The sequence below is a fragment of the Acanthochromis polyacanthus genome, chromosome 8 (assembly GCF_021347895.1).
Source record: "Acanthochromis polyacanthus isolate Apoly-LR-REF ecotype Palm Island chromosome 8, KAUST_Apoly_ChrSc, whole genome shotgun sequence".
Lineage (NCBI taxonomy): Eukaryota > Metazoa > Chordata > Actinopteri > Pomacentridae > Acanthochromis > Acanthochromis polyacanthus.
This window is the reverse complement of record NC_067120.1, coordinates 24191854-24210579: the sequence shown is the minus strand read 5'-3', so window position 1 is coordinate 24210579 and position 18726 is coordinate 24191854. Positions and strand designations below refer to the sequence as shown.

The 18726-nt window shown below is 40.1% G+C and overlaps 1 protein-coding gene across 1 annotated transcript in view; it reads left to right on the top strand.

Annotated features, from left to right (window-relative positions):
* Window positions 1–18726, top strand: part of cttnbp2 (cortactin binding protein 2) — a 104919-nt gene that overhangs the window by 70167 nt on the left and 16026 nt on the right. Inside the window, exons 7-11 of the mRNA XM_022208474.2 lie at window positions 520–670; window positions 2316–2516; window positions 4696–4813; window positions 5844–6131; window positions 13828–13923. Of these exons, the coding sequence (XP_022064166.2) occupies window positions 520–670; window positions 2316–2516; window positions 4696–4813; window positions 5844–6131; window positions 13828–13923 (854 nt within the window). The remainder of the gene's footprint in view (window positions 1–519; window positions 671–2315; window positions 2517–4695; window positions 4814–5843; window positions 6132–13827; window positions 13924–18726) is intronic.

Genomic DNA, 18726 nt, shown 5'->3' with positions numbered 1-18726 from the left:
ATACACTGCGAGTTTATTTTATGGTGCTAACTGATTTTTCTGTAGCTGTGACTCAGTGCTTGTAATGTCATTCTGCTTCACGACTGGTGGAGGACTGAATGATGTCTTCCCTTGTCTCTGAACAGGTGGTATTGTATTATGAGTTAGAAGAACTGCAAATAACTGCTGAAAGGAAAACAAATTCTAAAAGAAAACTGATTTACCTAACTGTGTGGTAGTCCACAGTTGTTTATATCTTTCATCTCTTCTCAATTCAGATTTTTGCCATTTATTTTAGTCAAATGAAATTCCAAAATATGAAGTTAAAAGAGTTGTCTAAGCTGCCATATAATGATGCGTTACTGTCAGATGAAGATTTATTACACCTACCCTTCCTTAAAATGCAAATATGAAAAACATAATGAGCCTCATCTGGCACTATGCACCTGCATTGATGGGTTTATATTTCTCCGTTTGAAATATTTTCTTAATTTGCCTGTTGGCGCACCTGATTTGGTAACATTGCTGTTCTCCCTCCAGCTGTGTGGAGGAGCTGCTGACTGCAGGAGCTGTTGTGAACTCGGTGGCGGCGGGGGGGCAGACCTCCCTCTTCCTGGCCTGCGAGGCAGGAAGGATGGACTGTGCCCAGGTCCTGCTGAGCGCTGGAGCCGATCGCTCGCTCATCACGACGGTAGGTCCTCTGTACTGGCCATTGGCTGAACATGTGCCTCATAAAATGTACCAATCACAGTGTTTTATTTTTGACTTGATCCGATAAGTAAACATGTCCTACCTTGTAAATTACACAGACAGCCCTGAATGTCTGCTTTGTGCTTTTCTATTGTCAAAAAAAAATTTCTTCACATTTCTAGATAATTTTTTAATTTACGGATTTGAATTAATTTGTGTTATGAATCTTTTTTGCAGTCACACTTATAAGATCATTGTTTATTATTTCAAAGAAGAGACGCATTCTTTTTAAAATATTTTTATATTAATTTCGACTGAAAAAGCTCAGAGCATTTATTAAGTAAAATGCTTGACAGAATGTAATTCCTTCATAAAAAACCAGCATAGTCACCTTGTTTCCTCATTGTCCCTTTGATTTCTCACATCGTGTCACTGTTGATAACACTTCATTGTTTCACACTTAGCCTGCTTCACAGAAAAGATTTAAGGATTCACCTGGGTTTGGGGGTGTGATTGGTGTGAGCCCATTGATAAATGGGCTTCATGAGTCTCCGTGGTAACCATAGGTGCCTGTTAGTTGCCGTGGCAGCATGTGATTAGCCACTATTTTAGTTACCTGCTTTGTTCTACATTTAGCCTGGCTTCCCTGCTGAGCCAGAGAGCTGCCAGAGTCTCTATAGCATAGCCAACCTCTTCAGCACAGTGGTAATTTTAGCCCACAGAAGATGTTGGCTAGTGTGTGGGGTCAAACGTAATGATTTAACATGAAGGCGGAGTTCTAAACTGGGTTAAGAGTACAGTCTGAATGTGGGGTACAGTAATTGCTCATTTTTACCTGTCTCTATATGTTTTGTTTTTTGTCCTGAGTATTAAAAGTTTAAAAACTGATGAAAAAATACCATGATATAATAACGTACAAACCATGCCAGAAATACAACATTTTCTGCCACGGTTTGCCCCCAAACACATTGTTCTTTGTAAACTGCATTGATCAGTGTCCTCTTGAAGCGCAGAACACAACTTGCCTGTTGAGTGGAGGTTTATAATGATTTGTTCTCATCAAGGATTCTCTGTTAAAATCAGCCCAAAGAGATTTATGGAGAATTTGAATGTGTATGGATTATAGCTGAAAAAATTGGCTCATTACTTTATTAATTGATAGAATATTAATCAGCACTGATTTTGTTTCTGTTCCTGTGCACTCAATGACATTCTAAACAAGACACTTATGTCATTTTGGTCTCTGTACTGCACCCATTATGGTCATTTTTCACTGCTATAGTCAGTAGTGAAGAATTTGGTCATTTATACTTTATATGGAAAATAATCGACAGATGAATCAGCAAGGAAAGTAATTCTTTGTCGCAGTCCTAAAATGATCCAACATGGTACATAAGTTGACAGTTCTTGGCTTATCTTGACTTCAAAACAAATTTCTGCATTATACATTTTCTAAAAGAGGGAGAATAAAAGGCAAAATCACATTAGTTATATTTTGAACAAATATGACTAATGCTGCATTTTGAAAAATTCAGCCTGGGACTCCTTCAGTAGAACTCATGGCCATAAAATGTCACTAATGGATTCTGTCCTTTTAAATTCAATAGTAACTGTATGCAGACAAACTCATCTGTACTTCTTTGCAGGACGGCTGCACAGCCCTACATGCAGCCGTGCGATCAGGACACGTGGACACGCTACGTCTCCTCCTCTGCCACCCAATTCAGGGTGATTCCACTGTGACCCCTGACCCCCTCGCCACCCTGACACTGCCTGCTGCCCTGCTGAATCAGGCCAACAGTGACGGCTGGACGGCTGCACACATGGCTGCTGCCCTGGGCCTCAAGGTGAAAATACTATCAAAAAAGTGATTAGAATGACTCATCTGTTCCCAGTGTTGTCACTATTAGGACATGTCGATAATGCAGCTTTGCAGAGCTTTTCAACCTCATCTTGTTCATAGTTTTCGATTACAACATTCATCAATCTGGTGATTCACCGAACAGCAAATGAAAATATTGGACTTAAATAAAGTGAATAGAGACTCAGATTTGAATTTTTTCTCTTGTAGGCAACACATTAAATAGATCAACTTTATAGTTCAATAATATACATTAGAAATGTGTGACAGTCAGCTTTATCTCAGTCCCCCTGTATTAGAGTTGGGCTATGCATAAATTATACAAAAAACAAATAAACAAAAAAATCCCCTCCACAATTTGTAAATACTGTCCTTCTCTTGCAGCTCTCTCCTTTCTGTCCTTTGTCACACCAAACATGCTGATATATATGTGTATATATATATATATATATATATATATGTACATTACCGTTCAAAAGTTTGAGGTCACTTAGAAATATCCTTATTTTGGAAAGAAAAGCAGTTTTTTTCAATAAGGATAATATTAAATTAATCATAAATACAGCATAGAAATTGTTAATGTGGTAAATGAGTATTCTACCTGGAAATGTCTGATTTTTAATGGAATGTGTATGTAGGGTGACAGGGGAACATTTCCAACATTTCCACTCCTGTGTTCTAATGCTACATTGTGTTAGCTAATGGTGTTGAAAGGCTGATTGATGATTAGAAAACCCTTGTGCAATTGTGTTACCACATAAATAAAAGTGTGAGTTTTCATGGAAAACATGGAATTATCTGGGTGACCCCAAACTTTTGAACGATAGTGTATGTGTAAGCATTAGGTAAATTCATGCCATTTCATCTAACTGTCTCAGTTCATGTAATCAGTTTTATTGGAAAAGAACATTTGAAAACTTCAATTAAGTCCAGCGGAATATGTTTTTTAAGTCAAAAATGTTTGAGGTTGGGCCCACTAAATTTAACTATGTTTGTAATTCCTTCAAATATTAACCAATCTGGTATTTTCCCTGGATGGGGTTGAAAAATGTTCTCAACATTCACAAAATCCTTAGGACCCTTTGTAATTAAACACTTTAAAAATACCATTTTTAAATGTACTTTTCACTGGTTGTAATATTATATGAACTGCTTGTAGTTCGTAGGGAGGTATTTGCACTATGTTGACTTCAAGGTTTTCTATACCTGTATTATAGCAGCCAATTCACAACTAACAAAGTATTTGGAGTACAGCTTAGGACTTACCATGGCCCTGTGAACTTAAGTGAGTTTTTAAAAATGAAAATCCATTATATGGACCGAGAGGGTTAGATGAGTTGCTCTACAGTGACCTAGAAGCAACTCTCACCCAGCCAATTCAGCAAATTGTCGTGTGATCCGGCTTTTCATGCAGCTGAACGTTATCTTCACTTGCCATGACTTAATCTCAGGTGGTATAAGTTCATCTTCCATTTTTGGGGTTGCTTTCCAGTGTAGGCAGTTTTTCCAGTCCTGGAATAGCAACTCTTTCTGTCACTAAATCAGGCTTTCTATCTAGCTGCTGGGATGTGTTCGTGCAGATGCTAATGCAATGTATAATATAGCCTGAAAACAGTGCAAGAAGGAGGCACAGAAGTTTGTTTTCTCTCAGACCACTTGAATTATATTATTCTGAAATGTTATCATTGAATTGTTGCTCAGTGAGGCTAAAAATGACAGCCTGCAACAAAGTTAACTCAGTCTCTTGGGTTTCAAAACAATCTGCTGCTGTTCAGCACTCCATACTGTAAGGTTTCCATCGTTGTTTGTATTTATGTACAGTACAGTGACTCTATACCTGCAAGCTGGCTTGTACTTCGTCCACTATATCTTCCACAAATGTCCAGCCCTGCCAGTCTCCATCGTCTCAGGCTAATGGGATTGCTGACCTTGCTGGCTGGAAACATCCCATTCAGCTTAAATGAGTGCAGGAGACACCAGACTAGACTGGAGTGTCTGACTGGAATATAAATGAAGACCTCATTGATACTTACTTTCAGAACGCACAAGATATCCTTGTACAGAGCATACAGACTGTTCTTATTGAGAGCACGAACATGCCCTGTGCATTGGAAGAAAAACTCTTTCATCATACATTGTTTTGTGATGTGTATTTGTGTGTATAGGACTGTCTCGAGGTGTTGTGCAGCCACAGGGAGCAGGACATCGAGAGGAGGGATAAATGTAATCGCACTATTCATGACGTGGCAACTGACGACTGCAAAGATCTACTTGAAAACCTCCGTGAGTTGCCTCCTGCTGTAATGTGTGTGTTTGAATGAGCCCTGTGTGTTAAAGAAATATAGATTCAGACCCGCTTTTGTTGTTACTCCGCCAAGGAACGCAGCAAACTTATGGGACGATTGCCGTTAGTTTGTCTGTCTGTTTGTCTGTTTGTCTGTTAGCGACATTACTCAAGAAGGACAAACAGATCTGGATGAAATTTGCAGGGCAGGTCAGAAAGGACACAAGGACCAATTGATTAGATTTTGGCAGTGATGTGGCTTGGATCCATGGATTTGTTAAAGATTTCTGTATCATTGCAAGATAGTAGCATGTCGTAACTGTAACTATGACTACACATGAATACTATATCAGCTGCCTGGTGACAATCACATGATTGCGATCCTACTACAAATTGACCACTGCAGACCACAAATTTTATAAAGATTTCATCCGTCGGAAATCATTGGACTGAGCAGACTTGGTGGAGTGCTGCACTCTCTGAGTGCTTTTTTTGTTTTATATTGGTTTCAACCCAGCAAATAACACAAGCACTGAGCCGATCATAACGAGTGTTAGCATCAGCGTTTTAGCCAGAAAATCAGAACCACCTCATCTGAAGGTAAAACAAATAATGAGCTGCAATGTCTACAGTATTTTCTCACTGCATAAGAAGACTGCACACAATCATGATGGAGTTGGTGGTGGAGAAAGGTGAAAGAGTACATTATCTCTTTGTTGCTATGTTGGTGGTTAAAGTGTCCTTGAGCAAGACATGGCACACCAAATTGCTCGCAGAGGTCTACTTCTCAAAGAGAGATGATTAAAAGACACATTAAATTACAAGCACACAAGAAGACTTGCTTTTCAACGTGCTGTTTAAATGTTACAAAAAGACGATTGGTAAATCCTGTAACTTTTTTCCCCCTTAATTTACTATTTAAATATGCATAGTACAAGTGTCTACTTCACGATGAATGTTTCTCCTTCTCCTTCCTTTCTTTGTCTTTGTTCCCTCTTTCATTGTCCTTCTCTCCTGTCCCTCCCCCAGATTTGTACCGGGTTCTGGTGCATCTCCACTGTTCAGGTGGGGGAGAAACAGGGTCCCTGTGTCCCATGGAGGTCCTGGAGGAGGCAAAGGGGGTGTCCAGCTGCCAGGTGGTGCTGGGCAGAGTGTCGGTCGACCGGTCGATGCGTTGGGCCCAGCTGAGTGCTGTCCTCAGCCACGCTTTCACCTCCCACCTCCAGATCCTCTGTGGAGAATCTCTGATGGTCAGAGAGGAGGCGCGGCGCCCCCCACTAGGCCTTGGTCCCACCAGTATCGCCTCCATCCTAATCGGTGAGGAAACACTTTCTTTTATCCTGCTGTCTCCCTGTTTTTATTCATCTCTGCATACCTTCTTTAATCTTTTGTCTTCTTTCTCCATCATTTACCCTCTTCTTTTATCCTCCTCTTCCTGCAAAATCTCATGAATCCTCTTTTTTTCATTTGACTTTCTACTTTCTTTTGTCTCTCCTTCCTGCTTTATTCTTATTTATTCCTACCTTCTCTTCTGATAATTCTTTCTTCTGCTTATCTTCTTTTTTTCTCCATCTGTCCTTAATCCCTCCATTTTCTCACGGCAAGCTAAAAGGACAGAGAGTGAGACTTATCCCTGTTTTCATTCTGCTGATGTGTAAGCTTCTGCTCTTAGTTCACTCTGAGCTGTTTCATGTACCTACTCAATTACAGAGGACGACTGCACCTAAATGTGATAAAGAGTAGGACAAGGTGTAGCCTGTTGGCAGGAGTCCATGTCTCTCATTTAACTACAGGTTAAAGTTGGCAGCGTAGGCCTGTCTGTGTAGTGTAAAGAAACTCTCCTCAAGTTAATACTTTATCGCACACAGAAGCTTATTTAGGGTCGTGTATGCTAGCCTGCAGTTGGATGTCGTCAGCTTTTAGGCAACAGTAGCTACAGACAACTGATGTTTTACCTGCTGAGTCAGATCTGAATTGCTTCTTAGTTTAAAAAATTATGATTGATTTTGTGATTTTATTGAGTTGTTTTTGTTACCAGATTTGATTTGATTATTTCAGTCCAAGCTATTGTGATTTTTATTTTCTCATTTGTAATCGCTAGTTTCTACTAAATTAATGTAACCGGTGACCATTACATCAGAGCTTCTACAGCTTCACATATGTTTAGCTGCTGCAAGATGCAGTGTCGAATGAGATGGCATTGGTGTGGCTGATATTTCAGAGCCTCACACATGATACCGTTGTTTTGTTTTTTTCTTTGAATTGATGAATAATTCATCTATTGGAACATGTGGGGAGTGTGTAGGTTGCGCCTGTGTTTCTGTTTTTCTGCTGATCAAATGTCACCTGTGTGTTTTGTTGTCTCTTCAGTTACAGTCTTACTTGGGGTTAGAGGTGTGTGTGTGTGTGTGTGTGTTGCAGTGTAGGTCTGCCTGACTCCCAGACCGATTAAAAAGAAAATCAATGTCCTCTGCTTCAGATGGCAAACAAAGCTGGTCTCTTTGCCATAGTCTTTCTCCGGGTTGTCTCTGGTTATATCTCTTTGCTGCATGTTTAGTGTCTCTCACACTATTCCTGTATTTTCTGCACCATGCAGGAAAGAGACTGTTGTGCTTAATATGTGTTTTGGGGAGGAATGATGAAAGAAAGCACAGGCAGCGAAGGGATGCATAATGGATTTTGCTGGGGGAGGGAGGGAGAGAGGGAGGGGAGAAAGATGCCAATTTAGGGGAAAATGTCTGTCGTCTGTGTCAACCAGAATCAAACTGTAGACATGCAGACACTCTTTGGTTTCTGGCTTTGTATCTGTGAGTCTGCATGCGTGTCTCATTTGCCTCAGCATGTCGTATAAATTTCTCATTTCCCCCATGTGTCTGTGGGGGTAAAATGTGTGTTTCTCTGCACTGTATGCTTAGGCTTAAGGATTCTGTTTTACAGGATTGCCCTGGCTGATATGCAGTTGACAGCCAGTTGATTGGTTTGATGACAAGATGTGATTTAAGGCAAAATTGTAATTACTCCGCCAAGGAACGCAGCAGAGTTATGTGACAATCGGCGTACGTTTGTCTGTCTGTTACCAACATTACTCAAAAACAGGCAATATTTTCAGGAATGGTCAGAAATGACACAAGGACCAAGTGATGCAGCTTATAGTTTGGATCTACAGATTCGTTAGAGATTTCTGTATCATTGTAACTTAGCGGCATAACTATGGCTTCAAGGGAACACTACGTCAGCCGCCTGCTGATGATCACATGATCCTGCTATAAATCGACCGCTGCCAACTTATCCGTTGGAAATCTTACAATGACTGAGCAGCCTTGACACAGTACTGTGTATATTTAAATTGGGATTGCAGCATTTTTCACCACTTTCTGACATTTTACTAAGAAACAACAGTGAATGGATTAATCCTTAACATAATTTGTCAGACAAAATCCCAGATATCTGCTGATTTTTGTTTCTTCATGAATAACTGCTGCTTTGTTCATTTTCCTATCATTTCCAACTCTATCATTGCTCAGACTAAAACAATTGAATATGTTGACTTGGACTTGGAAGTGATTATGGCTATTTGTTATTATTTTCTCCCATTTTATAGATAAGTAATTCACAAAATGGCCGAATAGACATAGGTTTAACAGGGAATGAAAGTTACATCTAACAGCAGCACTTCTGACTATATGGCTGGTCTGACAGCAGCGTTAGTCCCATACTTTACCCACAGTGCATTTGAGACATCGGTCCTAACACATTTGCTGCTTCTTTATTGCTTTTGCTCTGTTGTTGCAGGAGTCCAAACTCCTACATTTTTCAAAAGAAGTTTGGTATGAAGTTAGAAGTTCATTTTTCATAAAATTGGATGTCCAATTAGTGAGTAAGACTCAAGCCTTTTCCTCAACAACTTCTCTTGGGGTTGAAGCAAAAATGCAGCAGTAGTTTAGAAAGTTTGCAGTTTAAATGAAGAGTTACAAAAGCTGTATGTCAGCACAGGGAATTTTAACCCCAACTTCTGTAAGTCCGAAGGCTTTACTGAACTGTAAAGTTTCAACCTGCGCTCCTCTTTAAAGTGCTGGTCTGAGTCATCCATCATTGAGCCTTTAGCTGAATTGTCATCCCCTCGGTTTAACAGCCAAATTGACTTTTTATTTCCCCAATGTTACTGCCTACAGAAAAGTGCCTGAAATTACAGTAGTGCAACTCCAAAAAAGTTGAGCAGATTTTGAAATTATTTTTACTATAGACCTCAAAACATTGAGAACAACCTGTGACACATGAATATGTAACAGAAACGCACAACTTGAATACAAGTGAACACGCTGTCTCATTGCTGGTATATTGAAATTACGTCTGGTTCTGTTCCACATTCATCAGGATAACCAGACTTAAACATCTTATTATATTTACTCAGCTTGTGTTGAAACATCATTCAAAGAAATTAAATTAACTTAAACCCCTTCACTGTTACTTGTTCTGATCTAAAATGTACTTGATGGTACCACAATATTAGCGGAGTGTGTGTTTTTGTTTGTTTCTATGGTGTTGTGGGAATAGCAGCAGACTGTGTATTAATGGTGAGGCTCACTCTTAAACATAAAGTGTGCTTGTGCGTGTAAGAAAAGTGAGGATTAAAGGAAAAGAGCCAGAGGCTGATTGGCAGTGGGTGAAATGAAGCCTAGCTCAAGGCGGCAACAATGACTAGCTCAAGTTCAGCTCTCCACATGAGCAACCAGCCTAGGCGGCGTCTGTCAAAGAGGCACTTGGTAAAGTTTTGCTGTTTGCAATTGGTGCAAAAAGAAAAACAACGCTGCAGGGAGTCTGCATTGGAGTTCTGAGTGGTTACGCAGGTGTAGGCTCAATCTCATTCCAATCACAGACGCTGTTATCAAGGAGCCTTATGAGGCCTGGGCCTCTGAGGTCATTGTTAAACCTTTCCCACTCTCTGATAGTGAGCCTCACTGTATGAGCCTACGAACTTTACATTGCGAGTCTTTGACTATCTACTAGAATTCATACTTTCAGCTAGGGCTGGGCGATTAATCGAATTAATTCGATTAATTCGCATTTTCAAAACCTGACGATTTGAAAATTTGCAAAATCGTAAAATCGAGGCGAGCTTAAATATATAACAATACAGATTCTTCTTCTGCCTTTCACGACTTGTGAACTGGGGTTTGCTTCAGCCGCTCATCTCCTTCCGCCAAAACACTCACACCCCCTCCCCCGTCATAGCGGACAGAACAGCAGACGAAGAGTTGGTCGCGAGAAAAGGGCCTCATGTTACATCGATTATATGGAAGTGGTTCGGCTTTGACAAGACTGACACAGAGCAAACTACAGTCATGTGCAAGGTTTGCAAAAGTACTGTGAAAACGAAGAGTAGCGGCACAGCTAACCTCTTTCAGCACCTCCGGCAGAGGCACCCTAAAGAATGGGAGAAGTTCCCGCAGCTACGGGAGTGTGGCTTAGGATCAATACGGGACGCTACAATTAATAGTCAAATAAAGGACGATTCCGTATTTTAAGGAACAGGTGGCAACCCTATGCCGCACTCCCGTAGCTGCGGGCACTTTTCCCGTATTGATTCAATGCGAGACGCTAATTGTTCCGTATTTTCATAAATGTCCCATACACATCTGTCACACACGCATCAAAACTGCATAATAAAGAAAGTAAAACACAGGAAATATTAAGGGCAGCCAGTTTCATCTTCCTTAGACCTAAGTAGCGAGGACCCGATGCGAGGTTCAGCAGGTCTGTTTGCTGGTTCTGCTGCGGGTTTCCTGGTTACAGACGCTGCTGCTCCCACGTGTTTAAAAATGTCTACACCCAAAACTCCACCACGTCCAAAGAAGCAAAAACGTTTTCAAAAGCACAGGCGTGAGTGGGAAGACTGGGACCCTGGCAATAGGTACAGGGCAAACTGTGGTTTCTGTTGCTCATAGACCAATTGAAGTAAGGCAGCATCAGGAGACCAACATGTAAGAACCATGAGAACAGAGAGAACCCAACCAGCAGGTCACAGTTTATCATCATCTAATCATCTCCTGAAGTCCCTTTGGTAAGAGACATCAGTACATGGTTGTGAATTTACCAGAGGATGATTATAGTCAGACTAATGTGGCCGTAGACTCTACAGTAGTGACTCAATAAATGCCTAAGTTGTTTAATAGTATTTTAAATATCATTTATGTAATAGCCTATATGTGATCAATAAATGGCCTTTACCTATCTAAAGAAAAACTCACTCAGAACTCTGATATGTTAATGGTACTAAATAAATAAATCAGTAAATACATTCATACACACATAAATAAGTTAATACATTCATCGTGTTAAGAAGAGCTTTAGATGGGAAAAATATCTGTAGAGAATTTCTTTGTCCAGCTTTCTGCATTCAGTTTTTGCAGAATCCAGTATTGCACACTGGTTGGCCATTACATTTTATTAGTATGGTTTCACTGTTTAAAATGATGCCACATCTTTTTAGACAGAACCTGTGATCATCAAACAATACCAAACTCTTAGTTTTGTGTTAATAAAGCACTTAAAGCTTTAAGTATGACTAAATGCTTTTTTCAGAATTAAATATACCACTCCTTGGGTGGTTGTGGCCCCACGTTTGGTAAAGTTGGAAAGATATTCACAGATTCAGAGTTGCAGCATCAATAGCACATTAGATATAGGTTGTCAAAACATAAACGATGCCTCTTTCCCATCGTTGTAAGGCAGATGATGTGCTGCAAGCCCAGTTTTATCAAAAGTAGCTGTCTTTGAAGTTGCAGAAATAACATTGGTGTCTATGAGCAGCCGGCTGTGAACAGGGACCGCCTGCAAATTGCAAAACTGCTGCAACAGCGAAGAGAGACACAAATATTCAATAACCTCACTCTGATACACAGTCCTGTCACCAGAATCACTGCTGGAAGTCTGAATCCGTGAATGTCTTTTCAATTTTACTGAACTGTGGCCCCGAGGAGTCGTGGTGGGCGTCCTTTATTTTCTTTTCTGAAAGGTGGCAACCCTAGTCATGGCTAGCACTAGTCATAGTAAACAGACTGCAAAGAAACAACAAAAATCGATTGAAATCGTAATTGTCCAAGATGACTAAAAAAAAAATCGAGATTTTATTTTTTTGCCATATCGCCCAGCCCTACTTTCAGCAGATTTGTAGAAAGTTGGAAAATATTTGATCTGTACAGAAACTGTACAAGTAAAAATAATGTTTCATGCAAAATACATAAAAACATTATGGTAACAACATAAATCTATTCGGAGAAATGAGGTAGACAGACTTTGGCTATGGGATGTTGAAAACAACTTCTTTTGTGATGTTCAGTTTTTTGCACTAAATATTTCTATATGGAAAAAAACTGCTTAGTAAATCTAGCATGGGTGTAACTTACTAACTGAAAGATGCGGTTTGTGTGAAAAGCTGTGCTGCCTGGTCCACACATTCAGGCGGCAGCTTTCATTTTGTTAACCACAAACCTACATCTGACATCAAGGCCTCACACAGCCAATGCATGTTTCATTCCTGCTGCAATATTGTCACTTGTTTGGTCATCCAGGCAAAATGCCGTTTGCAGACGGCGATGGTCAGACTTATGTAAGGCTTTGCTGTCCAGATGGAAATCAAGTCTGTTGTAGCTGCATGATATTCCACATGGCAACTTTGCATTTTTCATACAGCTCTTGGATGATAACTTGAGAAATACAGGTGTGTAATGGTGTAACACACTATTTGTCAAGAAATTGTTTTTAAAACTATCTTCAGTAATTGTGGTAATTAGTATCCTGTCTTTGGTGAGGTGAAAAGCTATCATGTCGCTGCTTTCTCCCTGCTGTTTGGATCCTTTCTCATATGTGTAGCACTGGCAAAGACTCCCAGAATAATTTTTAGCCTTGGATGACATTCGGATTTGGCTTTGCACTCTTCTTACAAAGCTTTGTGGCACGAATTAAAATAGTCAAACAAATTAGTTGCGCTGCCTCATGGAGTGGCAACATTCGCAAGACACTGCAGACAGAGCACCAGTTTTTGATCAACATCATCCTTTCTTTAAGTGAAATATTTCTGTACAACTGAGGTTGTTTTGAGGTTGTTCTTCTACTTGTTAACTGTTCCTCCTTTATTTTGCTGTGCACATGCGGAGTCTAAACGCCAGCATAATCAATGAGTGAAGTTGAGAAAAAAAACACCAAATGTGCCCAAGAACCCTTAAATAGGGGTAAATGATGTTTGATCAGACAGATTTCTTTTACAGATTACTCTTGTAGAAGGGGTACTGTGCAAGTTTTTTTTTGTGTCAAGTAGCAAGAAAGCTGATGTAGCATGCTGTGTTTGAGTTTTGCTCATCACAGTGTTGTTGATGCTGAAATGATGTATTGTGCAAGCCTTGTCAAGACGTCACATTTTTTGGAAATTGGTGTTTTAAATTTTCTAGTTCATTCTGGTTCTTTGAATTGGGATTGCAGAATTTGCAATTGTATATAGTTTGTGCCTGGGAATACATTTTAATTCCTCAGTGCCTGCTATCATACATCATCATGCATATTTTAATGTAATATGTATTTACCCTAATTAAGTCCTGTGAGAAAAGCAGTTTTCTTGTTTCTCCTGCTTATTTATGAAAGACAAAAGAAGAACAGTAGAATGTATCACTGTGGCGAGTGGACTGTATAGTTTCTTCAGAAACAATAACTCTGTGCTTTGGGTAGTAATACAGGAAAAAAAATGGTGTGTAGGCATTGAAATGATTCACGAAAGTTGTACATATATACGCAAAAGGCAGATAAATTATACATTAGTGTGCTTATAATTTATGTATATACCATCTTTTATGCATTTACTGTATGTGTCTTGTTTCATATTTTTATAAGACAACAACATCCTTTTGTGCTTCATCATGAGCAATCTTTGAACTTGTATACTCTGTACAAGTGTGTGTACAGTTTATGTGACTGACTACTGCTGTCCTCACACATCTCTGCCTCTGCTTTTGTCTTCCAGGAGAAACTGAATGGTTGCCATCCCAAGAGCTGCCTTTATCCCCCTGGGACCTGATCAGAAAGCCTCTCAGCCAGTGCATCACCATCCGCCTTAAAGGTACAAACCTGGCAGACAGAGTCCGTGCTCGTTCAGTAGCACTGAGCCAACACCAGAATCAGAGCTGCCATCACTGCTAGCAAATGCCATTTGGTGGATAAAAGAGCCTTACAAATGTGTTTGGATGCATTTTGCAGTGTGGGCAGTGTTATACCTCGCTCTACCTACTGAGCCACATCACATGGAGGAAACCTCAAGCCAAAACATTTTTCCAGGAAATGTATTTTGATTAGATAATGACCACTTACAATTTAGTCTGAATCAGAGTAACCAAATGATAATCAGTGATCAAAGTGAGTCGTTTGATATAGCAGACCTGTCCTCAGGCTCTACATCTAAGTCACAATCGACACATAGTTTTATTTTACAAAATATAAAAAACGATATTTGGGCTTAAAATTCAAACTTTAAGCAGCTTCATGCTTCCTATACAGTAAAAAGAATACACAGCACCATGTCTTAGTATACTTGTTATTGGTTTGTCAAGATATTTGGTAAGTAGTTTTTTCTTCATCTGAGAGCTTCCCACAGTTCTTCTGTGGATTTAATTTTCTCAGTGTCTTCTGTCAAATCATGATGTGATTGGGACTCTGTGGCGGCCAGATCATCTCCTCAGGACTCGTAGTTGTTCTTGTAGATGAACAGGATTCTATCGGACTCTGACTGTATGCTTAGGAGTGTTGTACTGCTGTAGAGTAAATTCAGGGCCACTACAGTGCCTCCCTAATGGTAGTGTGATACGGACAAGAATGTAAGCAACTGAAGAGTCTAATACCTTGGTACAGTACTGTATGTAAGATCATTTACAAGCTGGTATTTCCATGAAGCACACATTGCAGTTTGCTGTGCTTGGTATATGTGCAGAAAATAACATGCATGTGATGGCATATTGAAAAATTTTTCGTCGCCACGTAGCACACCCAGAGGGCAAAAGAAAACTGGATAGGATTGAGAGGAAAATATAACTTTAAAGGATGTTTGTTCCAGTTGTGACTGCCAATTATTTGAAAACAATACCCTCTGTCACTTGACAATAGCTAGCGGTTGCCTGAAGCACTTAAGCATATTTCACAACGGTAGTGTCTACAGATACGGACCCGTACCCGTAGCCTGTGGCCTACGGATACGGCACTTTCCCTTACTATAAATATTAATGAGACGTACATGAATATTAATGAGCCGGCTGATGAACGCGCTTTGTGATTGGCTGGTAATCCGACGTACATAAATATTAATGAGCCGTCTTGGTAATCCGAGTGATGAAGGCGCTTCCGTGATTCGAGGTGAATCTGCGTGCGGAGCCTGTCATGTCAGTCATCTGCTGTTCTCTTTTCTATCATGCATAATGTCTTATAAATATCATTATCTGACTTTTTCACGGACAGCGATTTGGGGGTTGAAATCGGCACTACTATTAAAAATAGCAAAACTTTTTATTCACGTGACCCTGTTCTAATAAAGCACAAACAGCAAACAAAACAAATGGCAGAACTAACAGCCAGCAAACTACAAGTATTTTTTTACCTTCAAAAGTAGCGACAGACTATTACATATTAACAACCTAAACAAAACCCTGACGTATTTTCTACGTCTGTCAACACAGACACTGCACGTCAGTCACTTTAATGTTAGCGGACTCTGTTGAATGGCTAAGTTACATCACCACAAACAAATTTCACAATATCACAGTAAATCGAGTTTGTGGGTTTTTTTAATTCATGCCGAATTAAAGAGCTGCTCCTCACCATTCACGAGTGTTTGTTTCATATTCGACATCCTTAACTTTATCTTGTAAATTAGCGTCCAAAATTAAATGGGAACATTTGCAATGGAGTTCGTCAGCCGCTTCCACCACTGAACGCGGTAAACTAATTAATAGGAACTGGACTTCAAACAATTTATACACGGCGTCTAAAAGCGTAAAAACTGCAATGTCTAAAGTGTGAGAGGAGACGGTGTATTTTTGGTTAAATTATACAATGTTCGCCGTCAAAGTCATTCATATAAACTGCCTGTAATGTGCAGCAAATAGTAGTTAACTGGCGCCAGCTCTTCAGTGACCTTAACGGGTCCGTACCTCTAGTACAGATGCTACGGGTACGGGTCCGTACCTGTAGCATCAACCTTTCACAACAGTCATATACACAGGGGACCCAAGAAATATTTACATACTTAAGCTGTACTTCACAGTATATGAATTCTGTTAGCACAAGCATGGTTGTTAAGCAAAATATTCCTCAAGTTTGTTTGATACAGTGGGTACGGAAAGTATTCAGACCCCTTGAAATTTTTCACTCTCTGTGTCATTGCAGACATTTGCCAAAATCAAAACAGTTCATTTTATTTCTCATTAATGTACACTCAGCACCCCATCTTGACAGAAAAAAACAGAAATGTAGAATTTTTTGCAAATTTATTAAAAAGAAAAACTGAAATATCACATGGTCATAAGTATTCAGACCCTGTGCTCAGTATTGAGTAGAAGCACCCTTTTCAGCTAGTACAGCCATGAGTCTTCTTGGGAATGATGCAACAAGTTTTTCACAACTGGATTTGGGGATCCTCTGCCATTCTTCCTTGCAGATCCTCTCCAGTTCTGTCAGGTTGGATGGTGAACGTTGGTGGACAGCCATTTTGAGGTCTCTCCAGAGATGCTCAATTGGGTTTAGGTCAGGGCTCTGGCTGGGCCAGTCAAGAACGGTCACAGAGTTGTTCTGAAGCCACTCCTTTGTTATTTTAGCTGTGTGCTTAGGGTCATTGTTGAAAGGTGAACCTTCGGCCCAGTCTGAGGTCCTGAGCACTCTGGAAGAGGTTTTCCTCCAGGATATCTCTGTACTTGGCCGCATTCATCCTTCCTTCAATTGCAACCAGTCGTCCTGTCCCTGCAGCTGAAAAACACCCCCACAACATGATGCTCCCACCACCATGTTTCACTGTAGGGATTGCATTGGGCAGGTGATGAGCAGTGCCTGCTTTTCTCCACACATACCGCTTAGAATTAACACCAAAAAGTTTAATCTTGGTCTCATCAGACCAGAGAATCTTATTTCTCATAGTCTGGGAGTCCTTCATGTGTTTTTTGGCAAACTCTGTGTCTGTGTCTTGCACTGAGGAGAGGCTTCCATCGGGCCAGTCTGCCATAAAGCCCCGACTGGTGGAGGGCTGCAGTGATAGTTGACTTTGTGGAACTTTCTCCTATCTCCCGACTGCATCTCTGGAGCTCAGCCACAGTGATCTTTGGGTTCTTCTTTACCGCCCTGACCAAGGCTCTTCTCCCACCATTGCTCAGTTTGGCTGGACGGCCAGGTCTAGGAAGAGTTGTGGTCGTCCCACACTTCTTCCGTTTGAGGATTATGGAGGCCACTGTGCTCTTAGGAACCTTGAGTGCTGCAGAAATTCTTTTGTAACCTTGGCCAGATCTGTGTCTTGCCACAATTCTGTCTCTGAGCTCCTTGGGCAGTTCCTTTGACCTCATGATTCTCATTTGCTCTGACATGCACTGTGAGCTGTAAGGTCTTATATAGACAGGTGTGTGGCTTTCCTAATCAAGTCCAATCAGTTTAATTAAACACAGCTGGACTCCAATAAAGAAGCAGAACCATCTCGAGGAGGATCAGAAGAAATGGACAGCATGTGAGTTAAATATGAATGTTGCTGCAAAGGGTCTGAATATTTATGACCATGTGATATTTCAGTTTTTCTTTTTTAGTAAATTTGCAAAAAATTCTACATTTCTGTTTTTTTTTCTTTCAAGATGGGGTGCTGAGTGTACATTAATGAGAAATAAAATGAACTTTTTTGATTTTGGCAAATGGCTGCAATGACAGAGTGAAAAATTTCAAGGGATCTGAATACTTTCCGTACCCACTGTATACAGTCCAGATGAAAAGGGAAATATCTGGACACTGTTTTCTCTTAACTCCTCTGTTACAGTGTTGTAGAGTTTAGGCTGTCTTGCAGAACTGCTTGACAGCATCTGCTCATGGAATACCAGCTTCTACAACAGCTGTAGTGAAGGTTTTCTCTATTTTTCAGCCAGCAAAGTTCATCCACACAAGAGCATTGATGAGCTGACATTTTATTCTTCACAAAATCCCACAGGTGCTTTGTGGGGTTTAGGTCAGAGTTCTGGGCTGAGCTTTGATTTGAACAAAATATTCTACGGGCTGCTACTATTCTTTGTATCATGATCTTGCTCAGAGATTCACTTCTGTCACATAAATCAAATTTTGGATGGTTTCTTTAAAATTTGCATATAAAATTCCTCTGTGTACTTCGGGGTGTATGATTATGTTCACTGACACAAGTGTATGAAAACAGTGCAACACTTTCAAGTTCAGCCTGTTTAAAATGTTTCCCCTGGTTTCCTACCATACAGGTCTTAAACCATCAAATCCATGTAGATTGAATTTGAACCTAAAATAACATGTTTCTGAAAGCTGTTGCCTGACTGTGCATGATGGTTTCCGGATTTAATCCTAGCTGTGTCATTCTTTTAGCTCTCTGCTGTGTCACTCCTCTGTACCCATACTCACTGATTCTGCTTCATGAAAGTTAGACAATTCAATGTACAGATACTTCTTTTGTCTGCTGTATGTAAAATAATTTGTAGAAGTCTGCTTGTGACAGCTTGACTAGCTGCTATCTTTCATGAAGGTTACTAGCTGTTTGACCACACCATTATTAATCCAGACTACTTTACTGGAGACATGGCCAACCAGCTTCTCTGCTTGATAATGATAATGATTCACTATTCAAAAGCTATGCTACACAAGTTTATCTCTAAGAAATATTTGTAAAGTA